The 26871-nt window shown below is 48.9% G+C and overlaps 1 protein-coding gene across 3 annotated transcripts; it reads left to right on the top strand.

The window, feature by feature from the left end:
• The first annotated feature begins 1540 nt into the window (after positions 1-1540).
• On the top strand, positions 1541-26684 carry rreb1a (ras responsive element binding protein 1a). 3 transcript variants are annotated; one of them, XM_084034161.1, is made up of 18 exons: positions 1541-1680; positions 1765-1990; positions 2082-2151; positions 3783-3872; positions 4109-4272; positions 7207-7348; positions 7487-7626; positions 9230-9419; positions 9524-9853; positions 9942-10434; positions 10514-12215; positions 12658-12848; positions 12929-13123; positions 13625-13786; positions 18303-18461; positions 18632-18753; positions 19856-20549; positions 21114-26684. In XM_084034161.1, exons 1-18 carry the CDS (start codon positions 1596-1598, stop codon positions 21800-21802), a joined length of 5844 nt encoding a protein of 1947 aa, XP_083890287.1. In that variant the 5' UTR covers positions 1541-1595; the 3' UTR covers positions 21803-26684. The 3 variants fall into 3 exon arrangements, with proteins under 3 accessions (XP_083890287.1, XP_083890286.1, XP_083890288.1); XM_084034160.1 differs by having other exon boundaries at positions 12616-12848; XM_084034162.1 differs by lacking the exons at positions 1541-1680; positions 1765-1990; positions 2082-2151; ... (2 more) ...; positions 7207-7348; positions 7487-7626 and adding an exon at positions 8163-8196 and having other exon boundaries at positions 12616-12848.
• Positions 26685-26871: the final 187 nt, after the last annotated feature.

The following is a 26871-nucleotide window of genomic DNA, read 5'->3' as shown; positions in this document are numbered from 1 at the left end:
CTCCTCCTTTTGCAGCCGTCTGTTGCTTTTCGTTTCAGCCGTCTGGGGAAAAAAGTGCTGCCTGAGCTTTTTATCAGCCAATCGTGTGTGTGTGTGTGTGTGTGTGTGTGTGTGTGTGTGTGTGTGTGTGTGTGTGTGTGTGTGTGTGTGTGTGTGTGTGTGTGTGTGTGTGTGTGTGTGTGTGTGTGTGTGTGTGTGTGTGTGTGTGTGTGTGTGTGTGTGTGTGCACCTGCCATGGCCATGTTACAGTTTGTCCTGTAAGAGCAGTGATACAAGGAGAGGTCAGTGGAAATACAGCGCATGCACACACACACACACACACACACACACACACACACACACACACACACGCGCGGCCAGTTGTCGCCAGTCACTCGCAGAGCTCCACTCATCCTCCTCCATCTTGTTTTATCCAAAATCTGCAACTAAATAAACAAAACAAACTCATCATTAAAGATTTATTTGCATTTGTGAAGTAAAAAAAGAAATTGTTATTATTACTTTTTTTTTAAATGTTTCCGTAAAGTAGTGAAAGTTCGGTGAAGACGAGTTTGTTTGACCAGGATCCCTGATCCACATCGGATCAGACTCATTTAGACCTGGATCCGGTCTTCTTTAGAGACCACGTCGTGTTTCTGCTGCAGCTCCTCCTGCTTGTGTTTCTGCACCAAACTCCATTCACTTTTTACATCGTTTAAGAGCCGTCTGTCTTCATGCTGCTCTTCCTTCTTCTGGGGTTTTCTTTCAACGAGGAGGAATGTCACACTCTCTCTCACACACACACACACACACACACACACACACACACACACACACACACACACACACACACACACTGAGCTGGAGGAGGAAGTGGCCAGCTCTGGAGAGCGTCTTCCTGTGGGGGCTGCCAAACAGGAAACAGTAATTACCTCTTCTTCTTCTCCTCTCCTCTCTGAGGAAACACAAAAATTCCATTCCTCCTCCTCCTCCTCTTCCTCCTCCTCCCCATTTTCCCACCATCGTCTCGTGAATCACAATCTGGTGGTCAGAGGCAGGTGTGAGGAGAGTAAACTCACGGCTGTCGGCCTCCCAGAGGTCAGAGGTCAGCAGCCGTGAATCAAGTGAACCGTTTTCGTCCGACTTTCCAAAATCATGATGAGCTTCATTCTGTCAACAAATATGTAGTCTACCCCAGCTGGAAAGTGCTGGAAAAGCATGGAAATGCACCTTGAAATGCTTGAAAAGTGCTTGAATGTGACTCTGGAGAAGGTGGAGGAGCCCTGTCTGACTACTCTGACTACTCTGATTACTCTGACTACTCTGACTACTCTGATTACTCTGACTACTCTGATTACTCTGACTACTCTGACTACTCTGACTACTCTGACTACTCTGATTACTCTGACTACTCTGATTACTCTGACTACTCTGACTACTCTGATTACTCTGATTACTCTGACTACTCTGACTACTCTGATTACTCGCTGCAGCGTTGTAGCTTTCTCTCTGTGATTCATTCTAAGTTGCAGGCGGATGATTTTGTATAAACTTTACGGAGAGAAAACACGAGTTGTGCGTCTGTAACTGAGGTTTGTGTTGGTATTCCAGCCACCATGGAAACCTGCGGGGAGGAGCAGCGGGAGGAGATGAAGGAGGAGGCGGAGCTGACGGAGGAGAAGACGCACAGTTACCTCAAAGGTAGGGCATAGAGGGCAGAGTCCGTTGACACGGCGGCGCCTTGAGGAGAACAAGTGTTAACGGAGTTGAAATGTGCCGACGCAGCCATCAACGGCGTGACAGAGGAGGCGGCGAGCGGAGGAGACAAGCTGCAGAACGGAGACCGAGGAGGAGGAGGAGTCATGGGAGCTGAAGGAGGAGGAGACCTGTCCTCCATCAACGCCATGATGTCAGCGGTGATGTCAGCAGCGGGGACCATCAACGGCGCAGGAGATGGCGAGGGAGAGAGCGGAGTGACCTCAGCCAACTCCTCCGCCGGCCCCTCCCCCAGGTGAGCGCAGTCATTTAAAGGGACAGGACTTCGTTTTCAGCTGCGTTGCCGTGGAAACTGACGCTTTCTTCTTCTTCTTCCCTGCCCGAAGCCCCTCCCCCACCAAGTCACTCACGGCCGCCATGAGAGCCCCGCCCAGCCGCAACGCACGCCGCAACTCGGTACACACACACACACACACACACATACAAACAAACTCACACAAACTCATACACACATACACACACACACACATACAAATAAACACACAAACCCATACACACATACACACACACACACATACAAAAAAACAAACAAACTCATACACACATACACACACACACACATACAAAAAAACTCACACAAACTCATACACACATATACACACACACACACATACAAATAAACACACAAACCCATACACACATACACACACATCATCCACTTCTTCTGGTGATTCCAAACCAAACTCTCTTCTCTTCTCCTCCTCCTCTCCTCCTCCTCCTCTCCTCGTCCTCTTCTCCTCCTCCTCTCCTTCTCTCCTCTCCTTCTCTCCTCTCCTTTGTTCTTACTTCCTCGCCATTCTGGTACATCTCACATCTCCCATGATGCACTGCAGCATTCCATGCCTCATAATCACTTCCTGTAGCTAAACAGGAAAAAAGGGGAAGTGCTGCTGCCGTGTGTGTGTGTGTGTGTGTGTGTGTGTGTGTGTGTGTGTGTGTGTGTGTGTGTGTGTGTGTGTGTGTGTGTGTGTGTGTGTGTGTGTGTGTGTGTGTGTGTGTGTGTGTGTGTGTGGCTCATTGGTTCCCACCAAAGACAGAAATCATTCAAACAGCTGATCTGTAGTTTGTAGTTCTCTGATCTGTAGTTTGTAGTTCTCTGATCTGTAGTTTGTAGTTCTCTGATCTGTAGTTTGTAGTTTTCTGATCTGGAGGTTGTAGTTTTCTGATCTGGAGGTTGTAGTTTTCTGATCTGGAGGTTGTAGTTCTCTGATCTGGAGGTTGTAGTTCTCTGATCTGTAGGTTGTAGTTCTCTGATCTGTAGTTTGTAGTTCTCTGATCTGTAGTTTGTAGTTCTCTGATCTGGAGGTTCTAGTTCTCTGATCTGGAGGTTGTAGTTCTCTGATCTGGAGGTTGTAGTTTTCTGATCTGGAGGTTGTAGTTCTCTGATCTGGAGGTTGTAGTTTTCTGATCTGGAGGTTGTAGTTTTCTGATCTGGAGGTTGTAGTTCTCTGATCTGGAGGTTGTAGTTCTCTAATCTGGAGGTTGTAGTTCTCTGATCTGGAGGTTGTAGTTTTCTGATCTGTAGGTTGTAGTTCTCTAATCTGTAGTTTGTAGTTTTCTAATCTGGAGGTTGTAGTTCTCTGATCTGGAGGTTGTAGTTCTCTGATCTGGAGGTTGTAGTTCTCTAATCTGTAGTTTGTAGTTTTCTAATCTGGAGGTTGTAGTTCTCTGATCTGGAGGTTGTAGTTTTCTGATCTGTAGGTTGTAGTTCTCTAATCTGTAGTTTGTAGTTTTCTAATCTGGAGGTTGTAGTTTTCTGATCTGGAGGTTGTAGTTCTCTGATCTGGAGGTTGTAGTTCTCTGATCTGGAGGTTGTAGTTCTCTGATCTGGAGGTTGTAGTTCTCTAATCTGTAGTTTGTAGTTTTCTAATCTGGAGGTTGTAGTTTTCTGATCTGGAGGTTGTAGTTCTCTGATCTGTAGGTTGTAGTTCTCTGATCTGTAGGTTGTAGTTCTCTGATCTGTAGGTTGTAGTTCTCTGATCTGGAGGTTGTAGTTCTCTCTAACCTGGTGTGTTTTGTGTTTCCAGGACACCAAAGACGACGGCTCAGCTTTTATCTGTCCGCTGTGTGACAAGAACTGTCTCACCCAACACGGTCTCACCATGCACATCAGACAGGTGAGTCCTCTGTAGTACTCCTAGTACTCGTAGTACTTGTACTGTGCTGTTACAGTAAATCACATGAGTAGGAAGGTAGATCTTTCTTATCCAGACTTTAGGGTGAAAATATATGTAATAATATTTTGTGATAATATTCCATCATGATGGTATTGTGATAACAGTATGGGGATAGCGTGGTCATGGTGATATTTGTATTGTGATGGTGATATTGATGGTACTACGTTGCTCTGCAGCACAACGCCGACGCCGGAGCCAGCGACCACTCCTGCAGCATCTGTGGGAAATGTCTGAGCTCGGCCTCGTCGCTGGACCGACACATGCTGGTTCACAGCGGAGAGAGACCCTACAAGTGTAACGTGTGTGGACAGACCTTCACCACCAACGGCAACATGCACAGGTACACACACACACACACAGTACAACACACACACACACATGTGACCTCGGGGCAGAGGAAGTTAGCGTTTAACTCCCCAGTCAACCATAATGGGGGGGTGGGGGTACACAGGAAGTGGGAAGATGACTTCCATCCATCCACATCTCACACACACACACACACACACACACACACACACACACACACACACAGAACAACGCCCAGTCATTTATCAGTGGAGTCCAGCCTGAAGACTCAACCGTCCTGCACACTTCTTTCTTTTTGTGTTTTTTGTGTTTTTTTGTGCTACATATTTATTTATGTATGACCTTCGTTGACCTCTGTTGGGGGTTGATGACCTCACAGACATACCTCGACCAATCAGGAGGAGACATCCTGCAGACTCATCCACTTTCTCTGATGACATCACATCCTCTTTTAAATGCAGGGAGTAAAAGTACACGGTTGTCAGTACTTGTACTTGTGTATGAAATGAGAGGAGGTGTTCGGGAGCGTCGGCTGCTTGTAAAGAGGTCGTGATGAAACGTGGCGCTGTCTGTCAGGACAACGGCGGGTTCTGTGTGCCGGGTCTCCCCCCGGTCGCCGTGGTTACGGTGGTATGAGGTGGGCAGCGAGGAATGATGGAGGCCGACGGCTTCACTCAGTGACTGTTCACATCTTCATCTTTACTAGTATTAGTAAGACCTCGATTATAGACTTGGTTTGCTGATTAAAATGTGAGGGAGGAGGAGGAGGGAGGGAGGGAGGAGGAGGAGGGAGGGAGGGAGGAGGAGGAGGAGGGAGGGAGGGAGAGGGAGTGATTTTGTTTTAAATGTTATTGCGATAAACTTACATTTTCAAAGATACAAAAAATATTATTTCATTTATATTTTTTATAATTAAGTGTTAAAATAAACTTTGTTTTGTTTAAAAAAAGTCACGTCATTTTCAAAGATGACAAAACATGTATCACCTTGATGCTTTTATTTAAAAATAAAAACAAAAAATTAAATAATAATATTAATAAAATACATAAAAATAAATACATAAAGAAGGAATACTATTAGTCATGAGTACTCTTAGATTTAGAAACTGAAGGAAGGAGGAGAGCAGCATCGCGTCTCCTCCTCGGCCCTCCCCTTCTCTGTTGTGAGGCCGTTGGCCTGGTTGCCATGGCGAGGCATCCCATTAGCCTATTATGGGCTGGCGGCGGTGTGCAGAGGCCGAGCAGAGAGGAAGAGAAGCTGTTGGAGGGAGAGAGTGACTCAACAGCGCCGATGTGGTGATGTAGTGAAACTGCAGGCAGTCAGACAGTCACACTGGTACTCTGTTACTGCTAGTAATACTAGTAGTACTACTGCTAGTCCTGCTAATACTACTGCTAGTACGACTGTTAATACTTCTGCTAGTACCACTGCTAGTATCGCTGCTAGTATTACTACTGCAGGGTAATGTAGTAGTGGGTTAGTTTACACTTTAATAAAGTGTATTTTCAACAGGTAGAAATTATTCTTTTACAATTTAAACTAGTAGTAATAGAAGTACTTTTAATACAATAGTCCTAGTTTCTGTGTGTGTGTACTTGTACATGTGTGTGTGTGTACTCTGATATGTTGACTTGAGCAGCTGTTGGCGACTCGAGCGTCTCACACTCTGCTGACTCGGCGTGTTTCCTGCTCTCTGATTGGTCGGTTCAGGGGGGTTCACAGTACAGTTTGAGCCCAGAAGACTTTGCTCTTTCTCTCGCTCGTTCTCATTGTCCCGCCTCCTCCTCCACTGACCTGATTGGTTAATGAACAACTTCCTGTCAGCTGATCTGAGATCTGCTGACTGTGTCAGGACCTCTTATGGGCGTCCAGCCTGCTGCCTGTTGGGTCCTATTAATAGATGACAACATCCCATCCTTGTCTCCTCCTTTCCTCTCTACTTATCTCCTCCCCTCATTTCCTCTCTCCTTGTCTCCTCCCCTTCTTTCCTCTCTCCTTGTATCCTCCCCTTCTTTCCTCTCTCCTCGTCTCCCCTTCTTTCCTCTCTCCTCGTCTCCCCTTCTTTCCTCTCTCCTTGTATCCTCCCCTTCTTTCCTCTCTCCTTGTATCCTCCCCTTCTTTCCTCTCTCCTCGTCTCCCCTTCTTTCCTCTCTCCTTGTATCCTCCCCTTCTTTCCTCTCTCCTTGTCTCCCCTCCTTTCCTCTCTCCTTGTATCCTCCCCTTCTTTCCTCTCTCCTTATCTCCTCCCCTCCTTTCCTCTCTCCTTGTCTCCTCCCCTCCTTTCCTCTCTCCTTGTATCCTCCCCTTCTTTCCTCTCTCCTTGTCTCCTCCCCTCATTTTCTCTCTCCTTGTCTCCTTCCCTTCTTTCCTCGTCTCCTCCCCTTCTTTCCTCTCTCCTTGTCTCCCCTCCTTTCCTCTCTCCTTGTCTCCTTTCCTTCTCTCTCTCCTTGTCTCCTCCCCTTCTTTCCTCTCTCCTTGTCTCCTCCCCTCATTTTCTCTCTCCTTTTCTCCTCCCCTTCTTTCCTCTCTCCTCGTCTCCTCCCCTTCTTTCCTCTCTCCTTGTCTCCCCTCCTTTCCTCTCTCCTGGTCTCCTTTCCTTCTCTCTCTCCTTGTCTCCTCCCCTCCTTTCCTCTCTCCTTGTCTCCCCTCCTTTCCTCTCTCCTCTTCTCCCCTCCTTGTCTCCTTTCCTTCCCTCTCTCCTTGTCTCCCCGCCTTTCCTCTCTCCTTGTCCCCTTTCCTTCTCTCTCTCCTTGTCTCCTCCCCTCCTTTCCTCTCTCCTTGTCTCCTCCTCCCTTCCCTGTGACTCAGAGGAGAAACAACATGGCTGCTTCTCTCTTTCCTCACGTCTGAATTTAAAAAACAACAAACACAAAATACATAAAGTACATAAATGCCGAGGTAACTCCAGGTATTAATACTTACTGAAGTCCTTCCAAGCCTGACCTCTGACCCCTCACCTCTCCCTCAGACACATGAAGATCCACGAGAAGGACCCGGCCAGCGGGCTGCTCCCCGTCAGCCCCCCCTCCCCCAACAAGCGTCGCCGCCCCTCCGTGAAGAGGAGGCCGAGTCCGGAGGAGGAGAACGGCGAGGAGCCGCCCAGCAAGAAGGTAGGAGCACACGGGACGCCTCCTGGACGCCACGCCGTCTGGAGGAGCAGGACTGACTGTGTGTGTGTGTGTGTGTGTGTGTGTGTGTGTGTGTGTGTGTGTGTGTGTGTGTGTGTGTGTGTGTGTGTGTGTGTGTAGGTGGTGGAGGACCCGGCGGCGGTGGAGGCGGCGGTTCGTGGAGGTGAGGAGGAGCTGACCTGTCCAATCTGCTTCAAGACCTGCACCTCCAGACTGGAGCTGGACACACACATGGACACACACCCCGACACCGCACTGAGGTACACACACACACACACACACACACACACACACACACACACACACAAACACACACACACACACACACACATGGACACACACCCCGACACCGCACTGAGGTACACACACACACACACACACACACACACACACACACACACACACACACACACACACACACACACACACATGGACACACACCCCGACACCGCACTGAGGTACACACACACACACACACACACACACACACACACACACACACACACACACACATGGACACACACCCCGACACCGCACTGAGGTACACACACACACACACACACACACACACACACAAACACACACACACACACACACATGGACACACACCCCGACACCGCACTGAGGTACACACACACACACACACACACATGACACACACATGGACACACACCCCGACACCGCACTGAGGTACACACACACACACACACACATGGACACACACATGGACACACACCCCGACACCGCACTGAGGTACACACACACATGGACACACACATGGACACACACATGGACACACACATGGACACACACCCCGACACCGCACTGAGGTACACACACACATGGACACACACATGGACACACACACGTGGACAGAAGGCGGTGAATAAGTGACCAGGTGGGACCAGAAGAGAGAGAAGCTACTTAATAAGTCACAGAGAGGAGGAGGAGAAGGAGGAGAAGAAGGAGGTTTTAGGACGCGCTCGGCCAGGCCTCGTTTCCATGACAACACCCCCACCACTCCTTAGACAGTCTGTCACCGTGGCAACCAAACTCCTTACGAACCCTCAGATTCACAGACTTCAGAGTTTAACATGATGTTGTGAAAAAGAAGGGAGGAAGGAAAGGAAAGAAGGGAGGAAGGAAAGAAAGGAGGAAGAAAATAAGAGAGGAAGGAAAGGAGGGAGGAAGAGAGGAAGGAAAGGAGGGAGGAAGAGAGGAAGGAAAGGAGGAAGGAAAGGAGGGAGGAAGAGAGGAAGGAAAGGAGGGAGGAAGAGAGGAAGGAAAGGAGGAAGGAAAGGAGGGAGGAAGAGAGGAAGGAAAGGAGGGAGGAAGAGAGGGACAAACTTTGAAAGAATTTAGTTTGAGAGGAAGAAAAAGAGCAGCAGACGCTGAGCTCGTTGTGGAGGAAGGAAGGAATATTTAGATGTAAAGCCTCACTAATCAGTCTGTAAGAGGATCTGAGGGGGGAGAGGGGAAAGAGGGGAGGAGGAGAGATGAGGGGGGAGAAAAGAGAGGGGAGGGAGGAGAGAGGAGAGGGGAGCAAGAGAGGAGAAGAGAGATGGGAGGAGGAGAGGGAGGTGTCTTTATACCAAATAGAAAAACTGGAATCCGATATTTTCCGGTTTAATTATTTTCTATCTTTGTCTTCGTCTGTAAAGTGTAACGCTGATCGACATGCGGATGAAACAGGCGGCCATGTTTCTACAGGAGCCCAAAAGGCACAAACGGGACACTTTCACGGTCCCATCAGTTGGTGGCAATCTGCACCCTCACCACTAGATGTCGCCAAATCTGCTTCTCCGCCTCGGCTCCTCGCTGTCCGGCGGATCCTTCACCGTTGTGTCCTGCTTGTGTCTTTAGGTGTGATTTCTGCTGCCTGTCTTTCCGAACTCACCGCGGTTTGCTGCGTCACAATGCCGGCGTTCACAAGCTCCTCCCCCAGGACCCAAGCGGGCGCCCCTTCATCCAGAACAACCCCTCCATCCCCGCCGGCTTCAACGACTTGGCCTTCATAGACTTCTCCTGCAAGAAGTTCGCTCACATTGCGCAGGTATCCACGCCAGACTCTTCCACGGGAATCGTATCGTACGTCAGTGTTTAGGCTTGGGTTAAATCCAGTCCCTCCCCCCTCCTCCCCCCTCCTCCCCCCTCCAGGTCTGGTGTGAGACAAACCTCCGTCGCTGCATCAGCAAGTTCCACCGGTTCGTCTGCGATTCCTGTGACAAGGCGTTCCCCCTCCGCTCGGCTCTAGACCTTCACAAAACCACCTCCCACGCCTCCAAACCCACCATCACTGACACCCAGGAGATGATGGAGATGGAGATGGAGATGGAGATGGAGGAGGAGGAGGAGGAGGAGGAGGAGGAGGAGGATGGAGCTGCAGAAAACGGTGTGGAGAATGAGAGTCCCGATGTGGAGAAGGAAGTCCTGAGCTCGGAGAAGACCGGCTTCCTGGAAGCGCTCGGTCTTCAGCACCTCTCTAAAGTAAGATGACGTTCACGGTCAATGAAAGGCTTTCTATGATGATGAAGACGTAGAGAACGTCCTCTGATGATCCGTCTTTGTCTCTCAGGTCAAGTCTGGTCCCACAGATGATGAGATCCACCAGGCCCACCTGGACAGCATCAAGGTGATCCACGTGGAGCCGCCGTCCTCCAGCCTCCCCCAGGAGCCGGCCTCGGCCTTCCTGTCCGGAGGTCTGGGGCTGACTCTGGGTCTGGGTCTGGGTCTGGGTGTGGGGGGTCTGGCTGCCCTCAGCATCCCGCTGCTGGAGGCCTCGGGCTCCGCCTCTGCCTCCACGCTGCAGGGCCTGTCCCAGCGGGACTCCCTGAGTCTGCTCTCCTTGCAGCCCTTCCAGACCGGCTTCCTCCTGCAGCCTGATGGGGGCGCCGCCGCCGCCGCCAGCGCCGGCTCCTCGGGGGTGAAACCCGGAGAGGCGGGCAGTGCCGGCATCATGGAGCTGGCAGACATCCAGCAGATTCTCAAAGTGGCGAGTGCAGCCCCCAATCAGATGGGCCTGACCCTCCCGCCGCAGGCCAAAGCCCCGGGGTTCGCTGGAGGTCCAGGTGAGAGTTTATCATCAATCCATCCACGGATCGATTCATGTTTGTTTGTGGGAATCTAACGGAAACTTTCTCTCTGCAGGTCAGAATCAGAAGGCGATGCCTCCGCTGAAGCCCAAACCTCCCATCACCCCCCGCTGCAGCCTCACGCCGACCACCCCTCCCCCCCTGCAGAGCTCCCAGCAGGCCTCACTGGGCTGCATCAGCCCCAGCCTGCCGCCGCCCACGCCGACCCTCTTCAAGACGCCCTCCTCTTCCTCCTCGTCCTCCTCTTCTTCTGCCGGGAGCGGAGGCCAGATGGATGCGGAGTGTATGGGCGACGCCCACACGCCTCTGTCCGACTCGCCGCCGGCTGCTACCACGGCGGTACACGAGGAGGCGGGGCTTAGTAGTAAAAAGCCAGGCGCCAAAGGTGGAAACAACGCCGGCTCGGCTAAAGGCTCGTACCCGTGCCGGTTCTGCGACCAGGTGTTCTCCTTCTCCGGCGTTCTGCAGGCTCACATGCGCTTCCACCTCGGCATCCTCCCGCACCAGTGCAACATCTGTGACTACGTGGCGCCGGACAAAGCCACGCTGATCCGACACCTGCGGACGCACAGCGGCGAGCGGCCCTACGTCTGCCGGGTCTGCCACTACCCTTTCACCGTCAAGGCCAACTGCGAGCGCCACCTCAGGAAGAAGCACGCCAAGACCTCGAGGAAGGACATTGAGAAAAACATCAAGTACGTCACCTCCACCACCACGGCCAACCTCGCCGCCGCCATCACCGCTGCAACCACCACCACCCAGGACGCGGAGACGGGCTGCACCAGCACGGAGACCACCTGCCGCTTCTGCGGCGAAGACCTGAAGACCTACCGGGCGCTGCAAATCCACCTGCGCACGCACAACGGCTGCCAGAGGAAGCCGTTTGAGTGCCGGCGCTGCGGCGCCGCTTTCCTGGCCAAACGCAACTGCATCCACCACCTGCTGAAGCAGCACCCCGAGGTGCAGGAGCGGGAGATCGAGGACCATATCGCCACGCTCCTTCCTGCGGGCGCGCCCACCGCCGCATCCGGCCGAACAGCTCCGGGGAACCAGGCGGCGCTGAACGGCATCAGTCATCCCCCGATTCAGGCGCTCCACACGGTGAAGGTGGAGGAGGCGGTTTATCCTGAAGAACTGGACCAGCCACTGGACTTCTCCGCCAAGGGGCGCGGCTCCGGCAGCCTGTCGGGGTCTCCTGGGGTCAAAATGGAGAGCGTGTCCCCGAGCTTCGACGGCGGCGCCCTGGACCCGCCCACCGACCAGCCCATCGACCTGTCCGTCCCCAGCAAGCGGCAGCGACGGGAGGAGCGGGACATCAAGACGGAGCCGAGCACCAGCAGCATCGTGGAGCAGCAGCTGCTCGCTCCGTCCAAGGATGAGAAGGCGGCGAGCGCCCTGCCCCCTCTGCACCCCCACCCCCAGCTGGGCTGCTACCAGCTGCCCCCCGGCTCCACCCCACCCCCGGCTGCCCTCCCCACCCTTGGCAACGGCACGCGAGCCCAGCGCCTCAAACCCCTGCTGCCCAAACCGGCCTTGTCCTCGCCCGCCGCCGCCCTGAAGGAGCTGCCTCCGCTGGCCTCCATCGCTCAGATCATCCACTCCGTCTCAGGAGCTCCGGACCTGCTGAAGAGGGACGCCGCGCCGCTCGACCTCAAACCACAGGCAGGGGGCGCCTCGTCTAAGGGCGACGCCGCCGCCCCGGGACCCTCCGCCGCCCCAGAGACGCCGAGCGAGGAAACGTCTGAGGGATCCGCCAGGTATGGAAATCATAACTAATATTCAGTTTTAGAGCTGCTGCTGAAGTAATGTTTCTGTTTAACTTTTGCAAGAGAAAATAATGTTTAATAAAACTGAAAATAGATTATTCTGATTTTGGTTTAACCAAAAGATTTTACCTTGGAACTGTTTTTTCAGTTTGGCCACATTTCAATAAAAAAAAATGTATTTCCACAGATGCTGAGAATCACATAAATTGTTTGATTTCATCCTGTTAATTGTATTTTCAGTGATATTTCCAAATTATTAATATTATTATGTTATTGGTACAAAGTCATAATCAGAACAAATAAACCGTGAAGCATAGATATAATCAAAACATGACACCAGAAACCTGTAATTAAGGAACCATTGTGTGCCGTTATTTATTTCTACCACCAGGTGGAGCCAAAGTAAAAGACATAAAATGGTTTGGTCCAACAGAAAGCGGTCCAGGAAGAAGGCTGCTGGTCTGGCAGCGAAGGAGAAGGTGGTCGTGAGCGCCGGCGGCGGCGGCATCGACCTGGAGTCCAGCGGCGAGTTCGCCAGCGTGGAGAAGATGCTCGCCACCACGGACGCCAACAAGTTCAGCACCTACCTGCAGACGGGAGCCGCAGACCTGGGAGGAAAGAGAGGTGAGAGGGGGGACAGCTGACGGCTGGGGGGGATAAAACCATGTCCTGGGGCTTAACGCAGACCTCCTCCCTGTCACCAGATGTAGACAGAGCAGGAGGCGGGGAGGAGAAAGAGGGAGGAGCAAGGGAGGAGGTGAAGCCGGCGGCCGTGCCGCCGCAGTCCAAAGGGAAGAAGAACGCCTACTCCAACTCGGTCCAGAAGATGACCTGCCCCTTCTGCCCACGGGTGTTCCCCTGGGCCAGCTCGCTGCAGAGACACATGCTGACGCACACGGGTAACCGCCAGCTTCTTCCAGCCGCTCGCTAGAGGCCATCAGGGGTCAAGCCAAGGTCGTTAAGGTCCTTCAAGGTTAAAGCCCATAGTTGAACCTCTGGAGACTCCAATCACATAATAATCATCATTTTGCGGAGTTTTTCTTTGAAGATGTGAAAACGTCTGGGGGAAACTAAAGTTTCCGTCTGAGGAGCTTTGCTGGAGCGTTTACGTTTCCTGCTCCGGTCTACTCCTCTTCATCTCTCGGGGAAGTACTGATCTGGGATCAGCTGACTAAATCCTCAACAGTCTGGGCCCCAAAGAGAGAAAATAATGTCATATTCAGAATTAGAATTTAAATTAGAACTTCAGTCAAGGATCGGAGCACTTCCTGCTCTACTCGTTCCCCAGCGATTTACCAGAAAACATTCTATTTATTTGGGAAAGTTCATGAAAAAAGGTGGAATTTCAAAATAAAAGCCCCGTGGGCCAGATTAATGAACATGTGTTTCTGTGTCTCCAGGTCAGAAACCTTTCCCGTGTCCTAAGTGTGATGCCTTTTTCTCCACCAAATCCAACTGTGAGCGCCACCTGCTGAGGAAACACGGCGTCACCCACCGAACGCTGCGACGCAATGGTGCCCTCGCCAAGAAGGATGGAGACGACGGCTCGCATGAGAGTGCAGGTCAGAAACGCAAAGTCTGGAGTTTATTAACTTGTCTTTACATGGAAACAGAAAGTTTTGATTGTCATTTTATGTGTTATTTGTCTCTTTCTGATGTTTTTAATGTTTCTTCTATAAAACACTTAGTTTTATTAATATGTTTTTTCCGTTCCAACAAAGCATTGTTGTTTTTATTTTATTTTCCAGTTCCACTTAAAGCTCTAGTCTACGTGCTAAAGTCTAGTCGAAACTTGATCCAATAGTAGCCATCCGGTCCGCATGGCTACTATTGGCTAAATGTTCCGATCCAATCCTCGCTCACTCTCTTGCTCACATCTCATCCCGACTCACCTCCGCGTTTGAAACTAGGAGCGGACAAGACGCTTGTTGCCCTGAGCAGTTCAGGTATGGAGCAGGGCTCTCACGTGAGTTCACAGTGAGATTTTGGCTGAGGCTGCGGCGTCAGCGGGGAGGAGGATAGTGGCGAGCGATCGCCGAGCAGTTTGGGATCGGGGACGTACTGCAGTCGGGGTGAGAGAGAAATCCGACCGGCACCCGCTGCATTTACACCGATAATGTTTCATCATTCGTGGCCGTAATAAACACTATTAATGCTGTGTACATGTTGTGGAAGTAACTAAACGGCGTCCTGCCTGAGTTCATAGCGGAGGGAATGTTCCCATTCATTGTCTATGTAAGAAGCCGTGTAATGCCGTCGCGGAGCAGCGAGTTTCTAGAGACGGCTCCGCCCACAAGCTCTTGAAAATCTTTTAAACTGAGCGTTGTCGATCTAAAATAAAGACAGATTCAGCAACTGCATGGCTTATTTCTCGCCTAAAATGTTTTCAGAAACACATTTCACTGAACTACTTTCGTAAAATAAGAGGGAGGTGGGAGGCTGGGAGGGGAGAACGATAGAGCTCGGAGGGGAGGGGTGTGTGTGGGGGGGGGGGGGGGGGGGATTTCGCAAAACTAAGATAAGAGGGAAAAAGAGAGAGAGAAAAAAACGAATCGGTGGTTGAATCGGTTGTACTAGTTGGAGTGGTTTTATCGGTTGTACTGGTTGAATGGGTTGTACTAGTTGGAGTGGTTGTATCGGTTGTACTGGTTGAATGGGTTGTACTAGTTGGAGTGGTTTTATCGGTTGTACTGGTTGAATCGGTTGTACTGGTTGGAGTGGTTGTATCAGTTGTACTGGTTGAATCGGTTGTGCTAGTTGTAGTGGTTGTATCAGTTGTACTGGTTGAATCGGTTGTACTAGTTGGAGTGGTTGTATCGGTTGTACTGGTTGAATCGGTTGTACTAGTTGGAGTGGTTTTATCAGTTGTACTGGTTGAATCGGTTGTACTAGTTGGAGTGGTTGTATCGGTTGTACTGGTTGAATCGGTTGTACTAGTTGGAGTGGTTGTATCGGTTGTACTGGTTGAATCGGTTGTACTAGTTGGAGTGGTTTTATCAGTTGTACTGGTTGAATCGGTTGTACTAGTTGGAGTGGTTGTATCGGTTGTACTGGTTGAATCGGTTGTACTAGTTGGAGTGGTTGTATCGGTTGTACTGGTTGAATCGGTTGTACTAGTTGTAGTGGTTTTATCAGTTGTACTGGTTGAATCGGTTGTACTAGTTGTAGTGGTTTTATCAGTTGTACTGGTTGAATCGGTTGTACTAGTTGTAGTGGTTGTATCAGTTGTACTGGTTGAATCGGTTGTACTAGTTGTAGTGGTTGTATCAGTTGTACTGGTTGAATGGGTTGTACTAGTTGGAGTGGTTTTATCAGTTGTACTGGTTGAATGGGTTGTACTAGTTGGAGTGGTTTTATCAGTTGTACTGGTTGAATGGGTTGTACTAGTTGGAGTGGTTTTATCAGTTGTACTGGTTGAATGGGTTGTACTAGTTGGAGTGGTTTTTCAGTTGTACTGGTTGAATGGGTTGTACTAGTTGGAGTGGTTGTATCGGTTGTACTGGTTGAATCGGTTGTACTAGTTGGAGTGGTTTTATCAGTTGTACTGGTTGAATGGGTTGTACTAGTTGGAGTGGTTTTATCAGTTGTACTGGTTGAATCGGTTGTACTAGTTGGAGTGGTTGTATCGGTTGTACTGGTTGAATCGGTTGTACTAGTTGGAGTGGTTGTATCGGTTGTACTGGTTGAATCGGTTGTACTAGTTGGAGTGGTTTTATCAGTTGTACTGGTTGAATCGGTTGTACTAGTTGGAGTGGTTGTATTGGTTGTACTGGTTGAATCGGTTGTACTAGTTGGAGTGTTTTTTAAGTTGTACTGGTTGAATCGGTTGTACTAGTTGTAGTGGTTGTATCGGTTGTACTGGTTGAATCGGTTGTACTAGTTGTAGTGGTTGTATCAGTTGTACTGGTTGAATCGGTTGTGCTAGTTGGAGTGGTTTTATCGGTTGTACTGGTTGAATCGGTTGTACTAGTTGGAGTGGTTGTATCGGTTGTACTGGTTGAATCGGTTGTACTAGTTGGAGTGGTTTTATCAGTTGTACTGGTTGAATCGGTTGTACTAGTTGGAGTGGTTTTATCAGTTGTACTGGTTGAATGGGTTGTACTAGTTGGAGTGGTTTTATCAGTTGTACTGGTTGAATGGGTTGTACTAGTTGGAGTGGTTTTATCAGTTGTACTGGTTGAATCGGTTGTACTAGTTGGAGTGGTTTTATCAGTTGTACTGGTTGAATGGGTTGTACTAGTTGGAGTGGTTTTATCAGTTGTACTGGTTGAATGGGTTGTACTAGTTGGAGTGGTTTTATCAGTTGTACTGGTTGAATGGGTTGTACTAGTTGGAGTGGTTTTATCAGTTGTACTGGTTGAATCGGTTGTACTAGTTGGAGTGGTTTTATCAGTTGTACTGGTTGAATGGGTTGTACTTGTTGGAGTGGTTTTATCAGTTGTACTGGTTGAATCGGTTGTACTAGTTGGAGTGTTTTTTCAGTTGTACTGGTTGAATCGGTTGTACTAGTTGGAGTGGTTGTATCGGTTGTACTGGTTGAATCGGTTGTACTAGTTGTAGTGGTTGTATCAGTTGTACTGGTTGAATCGGTTGTACTAGTTGTAGTGGTTGTATCAGTTGTACTGGTTGAATCGGTTGTGCTAGTTGGAGTGGTTTTATCGGTTGTACTGGTTGAATCGGTTGTACTAGTTGGAGTGGTTGTATCGGTTGTACTGGTTGAATCGGTTGTACTAGTTGGAGTGGTTTTATCAGTTGTACTGGTTGAATCGGTTGTACTAGTTGGAGTGGTTTTATCAGTTGTACTGGTTGAATCGGTTGTACTAGTTGGAGTGGTTTTATCAGTTGTACTGGTTGAATGGGTTGTACTTGTTGGAGTGGTTTTATCAGTTGTACTGGTTGAATCGGTTGTACTAGTTGGAGTGGTTTTATCAGTTGTACTGGTTGAATGGGTTGTACTAGTTGGAGTGGTTGTATCGGTTGTACTGGTTGAATCGGTTGTACTAGTTGGAGTGGTTTTTCAGTTGTACTGGTTGAATCGGTTGTACTAGTTGGAGTGGTTTTTCAGTTGTACTGGTTGAATCGGTTGTACTAGTTGGAGTGGTTTTTCAGTTGTACTGGTTGAATCGGTTGTACTAGTTGGAGTGGTTTTTCAGTTGTACTGGTTGAATCGGTTGTACTAGTTGGAGTGGTTTTTCAGTTGTACTGGTTGAATCGGTTGTACTAGTTGGAGTGGTTTTTCAGTTGTACTGGTTGAATTGGTTGTACTAGTTGGAGTGTTTTTTCAGTTGTACTGGTTGAATCGGTTGTACTAGTTGGAGTGGTTTTTCAGTTGTACTGGTTGAATTGGTTGTACTAGTTGGAGTGGTTTTTCAGTTGTACTGGTTGAATCGGTTGTACTAGTTGGAGCGTTTTTTCAGTTGTACTGGTTGAATTGGTTGTACTAGTTGGAGTGGTTTTTCAGTTGTACTGGTTGAATCGGTTGTACTAGTTGGAGTGGTTGTATCGGTTGTACTGGTTGAATGGGTTGTACTAGTTGTAGTGGTTGTATCCAGTGTGCGAGTTATACCACGGTGTCCGGGGGAGCCGGGGCTGGGCGATCATTTTTTTTTTTTTTTTTTTTTTGGAGGGGGGCAAAGTTTAAATGCTGATCCTGTCATTAATAGCAACAGCATATGCCTATTATAAAGAGAAAATCCGTTGCACGCACACCATAGGTCTATGTACAATATTTACATGAAACACCCCGATCGATCATCATCACATCAGCTGCAGGCAGCGCCCCAACGCTTCAAGCGCCTCCGACGTGCAAGCAGGCAACACTTTTTTCATGAATCACGAACTAAAAATACAATTTTATTTCTCTTATTTTACACCTTTGAGGGAAAACCATGGCCAAAATATAATTAATTTGGCAATCATATCAATATTTTAGAGCTCCCCCCAAATTTCACAAATCATGTTTCCAGGGGAGCTCAGGTGGCCACCAGGGGAGCCATGGCTCCCCCTGCTCCCCCGTAACTCGCACCCTGGTTGTATCAGTTGTAACGGCTGTGTTATTGATAACTTGCCGTCCCACAGAGAGCCAGTCGGAGACGGAGCAGCTGGCATCAGAAGCACAAGACCTCAGCAGCCTCAACACCTCCATCGACTCAGGCTCCGCCCCCACGCCAGAGAGCCCCTCGGACCACCAAGAGGCGGAGTCGGCACCGTCGAGCCCCGCCCCCAAACCAAGCAACAGTTAGTCAAAAGATTTAAAGTTCATATGCAGTTTGTTTGAGTGATTTTCTGATTCCAGATGAATTAATAATGAACACAATTAAACTCTTAACGCAGCAGCATTATCATCTGTCTTCTATTTCGATGATTTATTTCGATATTGATCGTTGATCGATCGGTCTGTGCTGCAGGTTGTAGTCCAGAAGGTGGTGCCACGGAGCAGCAGGCGACAGAAACCACAGAGCAGCCGGACCACCAGGGGGTGCCAGAGGCCAGATCAGCACAGGGGAGGCGGCCTCCACAGAGCACCAAGGTAACGCTGAGTAACCTCAGTAATCAGATTACTTTTAATGCACGCAGAAGTGTTGAAATGTGACCATGACATCGTCATATTATTATTATAATTTTCAGAGATGGTCCGATCAGGTTTTTTGGGACCGATACCGATCACCTAAAGCCTCACCGATCCGATTACCGATCAGAACCGATCGATCACATGGAACGATATTATTAATATTTATATTATTTTACTCTTTTTCCCCATTAATTCATCCACTCATGCAAAGGCCTATAGTCTCACATCATTGTATATAAAGCAGGCAGGGCTGTATCTGCAAAGTACTGGCGGCCTGGGACAACGTACCGGGGGTGGAGTTTAGGGACTAGTCTCTGAAATCCCAAACCTTCCACCGCTTTAAGGCTGGTCGTCCAGGCAGATGAATTCCATCACTGTTCTAGTGATTCCCATGGCCTTTTCATTGCGAGGGTTGTCCAATGTCTTTTGCAGCAGTGCCCGTGGGGTCGGCGTCGTCTTTTTCTTTTCACTTGTCAGTTGCAGGAAATCGTTATGTTCTCTGCCGTAAAATGACTTCAAGTGCCGAATTAAATTTGTAGTATTAAAACTACTGGCTTTATTTCCCCCACGAGGCACTAAACGCTTGCATGCGTTACAGCTAGCGTGTGTAATATCTGTCTCACATATTTCTAAAAACTGCCATATAGCTGACATGTTAGCAGTGCATGCAGGCAGTGTGACCACAACACAACACTTCTTCTTTGTTTTGAAGCGGCAGCGGTTTGGCGCACTACCGCCCCCTTTGGATCCGGAATGTAACAAACACAAGCACATGTATAATATATATATAATGCGATCAGATCGGTGATTTTAACCTTTTATCGGATTTCCGATCGATCGTTTTTTTACCATATCAGTTCGATCGGCACCATCTCTAATCATTTTCATTTTCCACTTCGTTTGAATGAGGTTTTCTATTTATTTTTATTTTGGCGTACTAGTTTCCCCGTCGGCAAGGAAACCGAGTCTCGTTTCCGTGACGTTGCTCTTCTCGTAGTTCGACTGTCAGAGAAACAGGCTGATGTGTTTCTGACCTCCACCTCCTGATCTCCGTCCTCAGGTGGAGAGCACCGACGATGACGATTGCCATAGCAACAAGAGTCTGGACCTGAACTTCGGCAAAAAGCTGATCGACTTCAAGCTGTCGACGTCCTCGAGCACCGCTCAGGAAGACCAGCCCCCCCAACCTGCCGCCTCCTCCTCAGCTCCACAAACAGAGAACCCAGAGAAGGAGAGAGGAGCTACCACCTCCTCCTCCTGCTCCTCCTCCTGCTCCTCCTCCAGCAGCCCCGCCGTGAAGAAGCAGCCCGACTACAAACACGTGTGTCGAGTGTGTAAGAAGAGCTTCCGCTACGCCACCACGCTCGCTCGCCACGAGAGGGCGCACCTCTCGGAGGAGACGCCAACGCCGGCGGAGGAGAACCCGGCGGTGACGGAGGAGGTGACAGAGGGCCACACCGCCAAACCCACGGAGGTGGAGGAGGAGGAGGAGGAGGAGGAGGAGGAGGAAGACATGGAGGGGGAGGAGGCAGGAGTGAGGGGAGGGGAGAGTGATGGAGGGGAGAGCGGGGAGTCAGAGGAGGAAGAGAAGGAGAAGGAGGAGAGGAGCGACGAGGAGGCATCGGAACCAAAGAGTGCAGAAGGAGGAGAGGCGTCGGGGAGGCGACTGGACAAGAGGAAGAAGATCTGTAACGTCTGTGGGAAGAGGTTCTGGTCTCTGCAGGACCTGACCAGACACATGAGGTCCCACACAGGTACAGGTCTCGCTTGCATCATTATTTCATTTACTTCTTCATTTATTATATTTAATATCCACAGGTTATATCTTGTTTCTGTTGCATTTTTTTCCTATTTTTTTGTTGCCATTTTGTATTTTATAGTTTATTTACTTTATTCAAATCTTACATTTTAAATTAATATTCATATTTTCAATTTAAAATTAATTTACATTTTTTGTTTATTTAAAAATTGAGATGTTTATACCATAATTGTGGTTAATTGGTTTTTATTTGAATAGCTTTTTTACTTACACTTGTATTTTCTATTAGTTGTTTTCACAATTTTATATCATTTATATATATATTTTTTATTTTCTCATGTTTTTTATTTTTTGTTTGTCTCAGTCGATTTCATTTTTATTTGAATGTTTATGTATTATTTTCATTTAGTTTATTTATTATTTGTTGTGATTTTATATTCATATATGTTTTAAGGTTTTGTTGACGGGCTCTTTACTGATGTCTTTATTATTGAATCACCTTGTACGTGAGTCGTCTAATGGATCTTCTTTGTGTGTATGACCCCCCCCCCCCCACCAGGTGAGCGGCCCTACCAGTGTCAGACCTGCGAGAGGACCTTTACCCTGAAGCACAGCCTGGTCCGCCACCAGAGGATCCACCTGAAGCCCCGCGGAGCCGACGGCTCCTCGGCCGCCAACGACGACGCCAGCGAGGACGGAGACTCGTGCACCCAGACTCCGCCCTCCACCTGCCCGCCGTCAGAGAACGAGAGCGAGTGTGGCAGCGGCGCCGCGGGGGGGAAGGAGCTGGAGGAGGACGAGGACGTGAAGGAGCAGGGCGAAGAGGAGGAAGAGGGGGACGAGGAGGAGGAAGGCGACGAGGCAGAACCAGCCACATTGGAGGAAGGGAGTCCAGCAGAGTCCGGAGCAGATTCAGAACCAGCAAGGACCGGCGTCTCTGAAGACGCGGCCGGCGAGCAGCGACCTGAACTTCCTGCCGAGTCCCAACCGGCCCCCGCCAACGCGCCTCCTCACCAACAAGCTACTGACACAAAGACAACTACTGGCGACGACGACCACCTGGACTCGACGCCCCAATCAGACCTCTCCAAAGACCCTGCCCCCCCATCCTCCGCCCCCCCGCTGGAGGAGTCCACGGCTGCTGCCCCCGCAGAGGGCCTCATCCAGGGGCTGCTGGAGTCCCACGCCAAGCCCCCTCTGGAGCACATCCTGCCCAACGGGGAGCCTCCTCTGGTGGGGGTGGACTGAGGAGACCCCCCCCCCCACCACAGTGCCATGCGACGGAAAGACGCTACGCCATCGATGGCGACGATGATGCAAAAACCAGCCGGAAGACTTTTTTTGCTCGAAAGACGAAAACCCTCGTTTTCTTGAAGTGCCTTACTACTAGTCCTACTTCTAAGAGATGTTTTTGCTAAATCTTTATCTGCATTATTACGGAGGACGGATCTAATTTTTATAGCTTTTTATGATGACAATGATTTGCATTACTATTTTTTTGTGCGGGGAATCTATATTTAGCAATAAAGAGAATAAAGTTATGATTTATTATTTTTGCTCTGGATTCTGTTTGAGAATTGATGATCAACTTTGGCAACGCAGAGGGACGAAGACACCGTCTGCGTTTATTTAAATCACAGCTGGGCTCCGGAGACCAGGACCAGGTCTGGACCAGGACCGAGTCTGAACCCCCCTTTTTTAACATTTGACCCAGGTTCAGGAGCGGACCGCGTCGGGAGAGGGGAACCGGTTCTTTGTCCCTTTTGGGTGTTTTTCTGGATAAAATCTGACTGCTGGTCGAACCCTGCAGAAAGCAATGACGACTTCCTGTGGCGGCCGGCGGCCGTTTCTGACTGTGTGAGCAAAAAGGAAGCTTTTTTTTGTAACTGGAAACCACGAGAGGTCGGTGCTCTGCCGCGTCCTCTCGGCTTGCCTCGCACCGATCGCCGGAAATGTTCACGAACTCGGGAAGTCACTTTGGATTTCTCTGTGAAAAAGAAAAAAGTCCCAAACAAGGCGGCAGATCGTCCCTGAACGCCTCCCAGCTGGCTCGTGTGTTAATAGTTTCTCATTCATAATCATTCTCCGTTGATTCCAGCGTGTACAGAAGGGTGAACATGTGACGACGAGTGTTTTGTTTGTTTTTGCGTGTGTCGATGTCGGGACGGGAATTCTTGTGTTTGGTGGATTCTTCTTTTTTATATATAACTGAACAAATCAACTTTTTTTTGTGTGTGTGTGTGTGTGTGTGTGTGTGTGTGTGTGTGTGTGTGTGTGTGTGTGTGTGTGTGTGTGTGTGTGTGTGTGTGTGTGTGTGTGTGTGTGTGTGCGCGACTCTCACCTGTCTCTCATCATTGCCCCCTAGTGTTCATTTAGGGTTTATTACAGGGCCTCCAGCGTGCTAACGCATTCCTGCGGCTACCTCAGCTTCTGCTTTTTAACTGCAACCGCTGAAACATCAATGAGCAGCTCTGTAGCGACCCTCTCAATCCGACGTCTTCCTGAAACAGGGCTAAAGCGCTGCTAGCCTGGTTTCCACAGTGGGCCAAATCAGAGCTAGCCGGGCTAACACATTAGTGTGGCTTCAAACACAGCTAGCCAATGCTAACACGTTGGCTTGCACAATGACCTAACTAACCAAACAGCTAACCAGCTAACTCGATATCAACAGCAGTGTAACATAGAAATCACGAGGGCTAACGCGTCGTTTTGCGCAGTGAGCCTTGTCACGCACACAATCAAAGGGCTAACAGCTAAATGTAGTTATTAGCTTGTGATGGCTACACAGACATCAGTCACAGAGTCAAATACAAGCTAACTAGGGCTAACGGACTAGTTCACCTTCGTACCAATGCCTTAATTTGCTTAACTCCTCTGGTACGACCACTAGCTAGCGCTTATCATTAGCCTTAGCTTCGTGCGTTTGGCCCCTCACATATCAACCGCGGAGTGCTACAGCTAACTGACAAGCTAATTCATTGCTCAGTTCCATTTCTAGCTAATAGCAGGTCAAGCTAGCCTCCTTCCAGTATTAACGTAGTATCGTGAGTTGGCCCCGTCTTCTTCTACGTGGAAGTTGGTTTGAGGACTCGTCGTTCCAGAGACGGGCTGAAACACTTTCTACGCAAACTTCTCTGTTTTTCTTTCTTTTCTTTTTTTCTTTTTAGAAACACCTGAACACTGAACGCTCAGATTTGGCGGTCGAGACAATCAGTTGCAATTTTGAAATGTAAAACAGATGAAAACCCCTCCGGTTGAATGGGTGATTCCTAGATGATGGGGTGAAAGGGATGGATGAAGGGATGATGGGTAGTTTCGGGGGGTCCTGGACTGTGTTACCCTGCTGCACACACACACACACAAACACAATTTTAAGGGCTTTCCCCCCCCCCTCCCCAAGAGAGGGCGGCGAGGTTCTTGTGATGACGTATTGATCCAGGCGGGTCATGTTTTCGTTCGCGGTGTGAAGATGAATATAGCTAATTTTTCGTCTTTTCGTTTTTTTCTTAATTATCAAGCAAACCTCATAATCGCAAAACAAATCGAACCTCAGTGGCTCATAACAGAACTGTAAGGCGGCGCCGGTCCGACGCCCGCCGGTCCAACAACCACAACGAGACCGGCCGTCGGATTGGACCTCGCCGTCAACTGGCACTAACAACTTCCAAAACTACTACTACTACTTCTACTACTAGTACTACTACAGTGGAACGTCGCAACACAATCAAAAGAGACGAGCACGAGAGAGTTTCCGTCGGTTTGTATCAGGATCCGGGACTCGGGGAGGTTTGGAGACATTATATATAAGTAACCATAGCAACATATTACTGAACCAGCTGCTGGACCGGAACCAGCTTCTGGACCGGAACCTGCTGTTAATAGTCTATCCAAACCCTCCAACGTGTTGCTTCAACAATTTCCCCGTGCTCCGTCTGAGTCTCCGGCTAACACAAGCGTATCGTTTGTGTTAGCCGGCGACCCAGATGGTAAAAATGAATCCGATAGTTAGCATTTCTTATTGCAGAAGGAAAATCTGCAATGAAAAGAACTTTAATGGGGGCGGGAATTTAAAAAAATGGTTTGTAAAATCCCATTTTGAAACATTTTGTTTTTGTAAGCAGTTAGCTAGCTACGTTGCTGTTGTTGGTTAGCTTGGTTGCTAACAGGACGATGTGTTCCCAAAGGCTTTCTTTGCCATTTATTCCAGATTTCTTTGCAGGGCATTTTAAACTCCAAACAAAGAGAGAAAACATGGTCGATGCTACACAGCTAACACGCTACGATAGCTTCCCTCCGTTCTGCGGTTGGTACAGTCCAAACTGTTGGCTATTGGGGGCCAATTAGCATAAAATTTTTCCATCTAATATTAATTTATTACGTTATTTATTAAAGTCTTGCTGCAACATCAAATTTGGAACCAGACGGCAAAAAAAAGAAAATTGGGTAGATTTACTTCCATGAATCACGATGAAAGTACCGAACGTCTTATTTTCCCGCTCTTTTTGCATTAATTGTTGATTACGTTGAAATACGTTATTAATTTGGATTCGGAAACTCTCTTTCTCTCTCATGACTGTTTTATGTTTTGTTAGCGCTTTCTGTACGTCCCTCTCCCTCGGGAACGTGTGTGTGTGTGTGTGTGTGTGTGTGCACGGCCATATGAATACTGGACTTCCATTCGAATGCACATGGACTGTTTTTAAATGTATTTATATGGAGCCCAGGTGTGTGTGTGAGTGTGTGTGTGTGAGAGTGTGTGAGTGTGTGTTAGTTTCTACAATGACTTGAGAAGAAGCCATGTATTAAAAAGAAATATCACATTTATGCTGCAGAACTGTTTTGAGGAACTGATGGTTTGCATCGTGGACTAGCCGGCTCCCTGTAGGGCGTTGGCGGCGTTGGTGGCGGCGGCGCACCGGGGGGCGAATCGGACTAGCAATAAGAATCCCTCTGAATCCAAACAAAAGCTTTACGTAGATCTCCTGGATATGAGAACCCGTCTGGGTCTCTTGTTGTTGTTAGTTTTTAGTTTGGCTGAGAAATTATTATCTTTGTTTTGTTTTTTCCTTCATGAATATAATGTGTATAAAACTGTGAATCCGTTGTGTTCAGTTAAAGGGTGAGTGTAGGTTAGGTTTTTTTTTTTTCTTTTTGCATGTTAATCTAATTTCAATTATGGATGATTTCTCCTTTCTCCATCTGTTCTCACACACACACACACACACACACACACACACACACACACACACACACATATATATATAAATATAAAATTATATATAATCTCGCTCTCAGGGTCTTTCACAAATCCATTATTCAGAATGCTTCATGTTCTTATTTCCTGAGTTGCAACTTGTTCTTTCCAAGTCCTGATTGTTTAGTTTGTTAATGAATGATTCAGAACTGTCAATCACTACGTTTAGCACTTGACTGTGAACGCGTCATCGAACAGATAGATGTCCTTCCATTGTTTCTGTTTATAGACACAACATTGGTGACATTATTATTATTTTCTCTCTCTCTTCTAGCACCCCCCGCACACACACACACACACACACACACACACACACACACACACACACCACACCCCCCCCGCACACACACACACACCACACACCCCCCGCACACACACACACCACACACACACACACACACACACACACACCCCCCGCACACACACACACACACACCACACACCCCCCGCACACACACACACACACACACACACACACACCACACACCCCCCGCACACACACACACACCACACACACACACACACCACACACCCCCCGCACACACACACACACCACACACACACACACACACACACACCACACACCCCCCGCACACACACACACACACACACACACACCACACACACCACACACACCCCCCGCACACACACACACACACACACACACCCCGCACACACACACACACACACACACACCACACACCCCCCGCACACACACACCACACACACCCCCCGCACACACACACACTCTCGTCTGGAAGCCCCCCCCCTGCTGTCGGTAGAAACATGACAGTGTTTCACAAAGTCAAGGATGTAAACCTGTTCTGTATTCAACCCAATAAGAAAAAGCAATAAAGATTATATTAAGGAAAGGTGCGTCTGCGTCCTCGACTCCTCCTTCAGTGATCAGCTGATCAGCTCTTTACGAACTACAAATGTAGTTCTACTCAATGAACTGCTTTGGTTCCTTTGATTTTAGAACTCGTCTCCACAGATTCAGTCTATTCCAGATCTACGTTGACGACACCATGGATGGATGGATTTTCCTTTGCAACCAGTGGAA

Source organism: Eutrigla gurnardus (genome assembly GCF_963514095.1).
Source record: "Eutrigla gurnardus genome assembly, chromosome: 18".
In the NCBI taxonomy this organism is placed as follows: Eukaryota; Metazoa; Chordata; class Actinopteri; order Perciformes; family Triglidae; genus Eutrigla; species Eutrigla gurnardus.
Note: the sequence above shows the minus strand (reverse complement) of the source record. Positions and strands in the feature narration are given on the sequence as shown.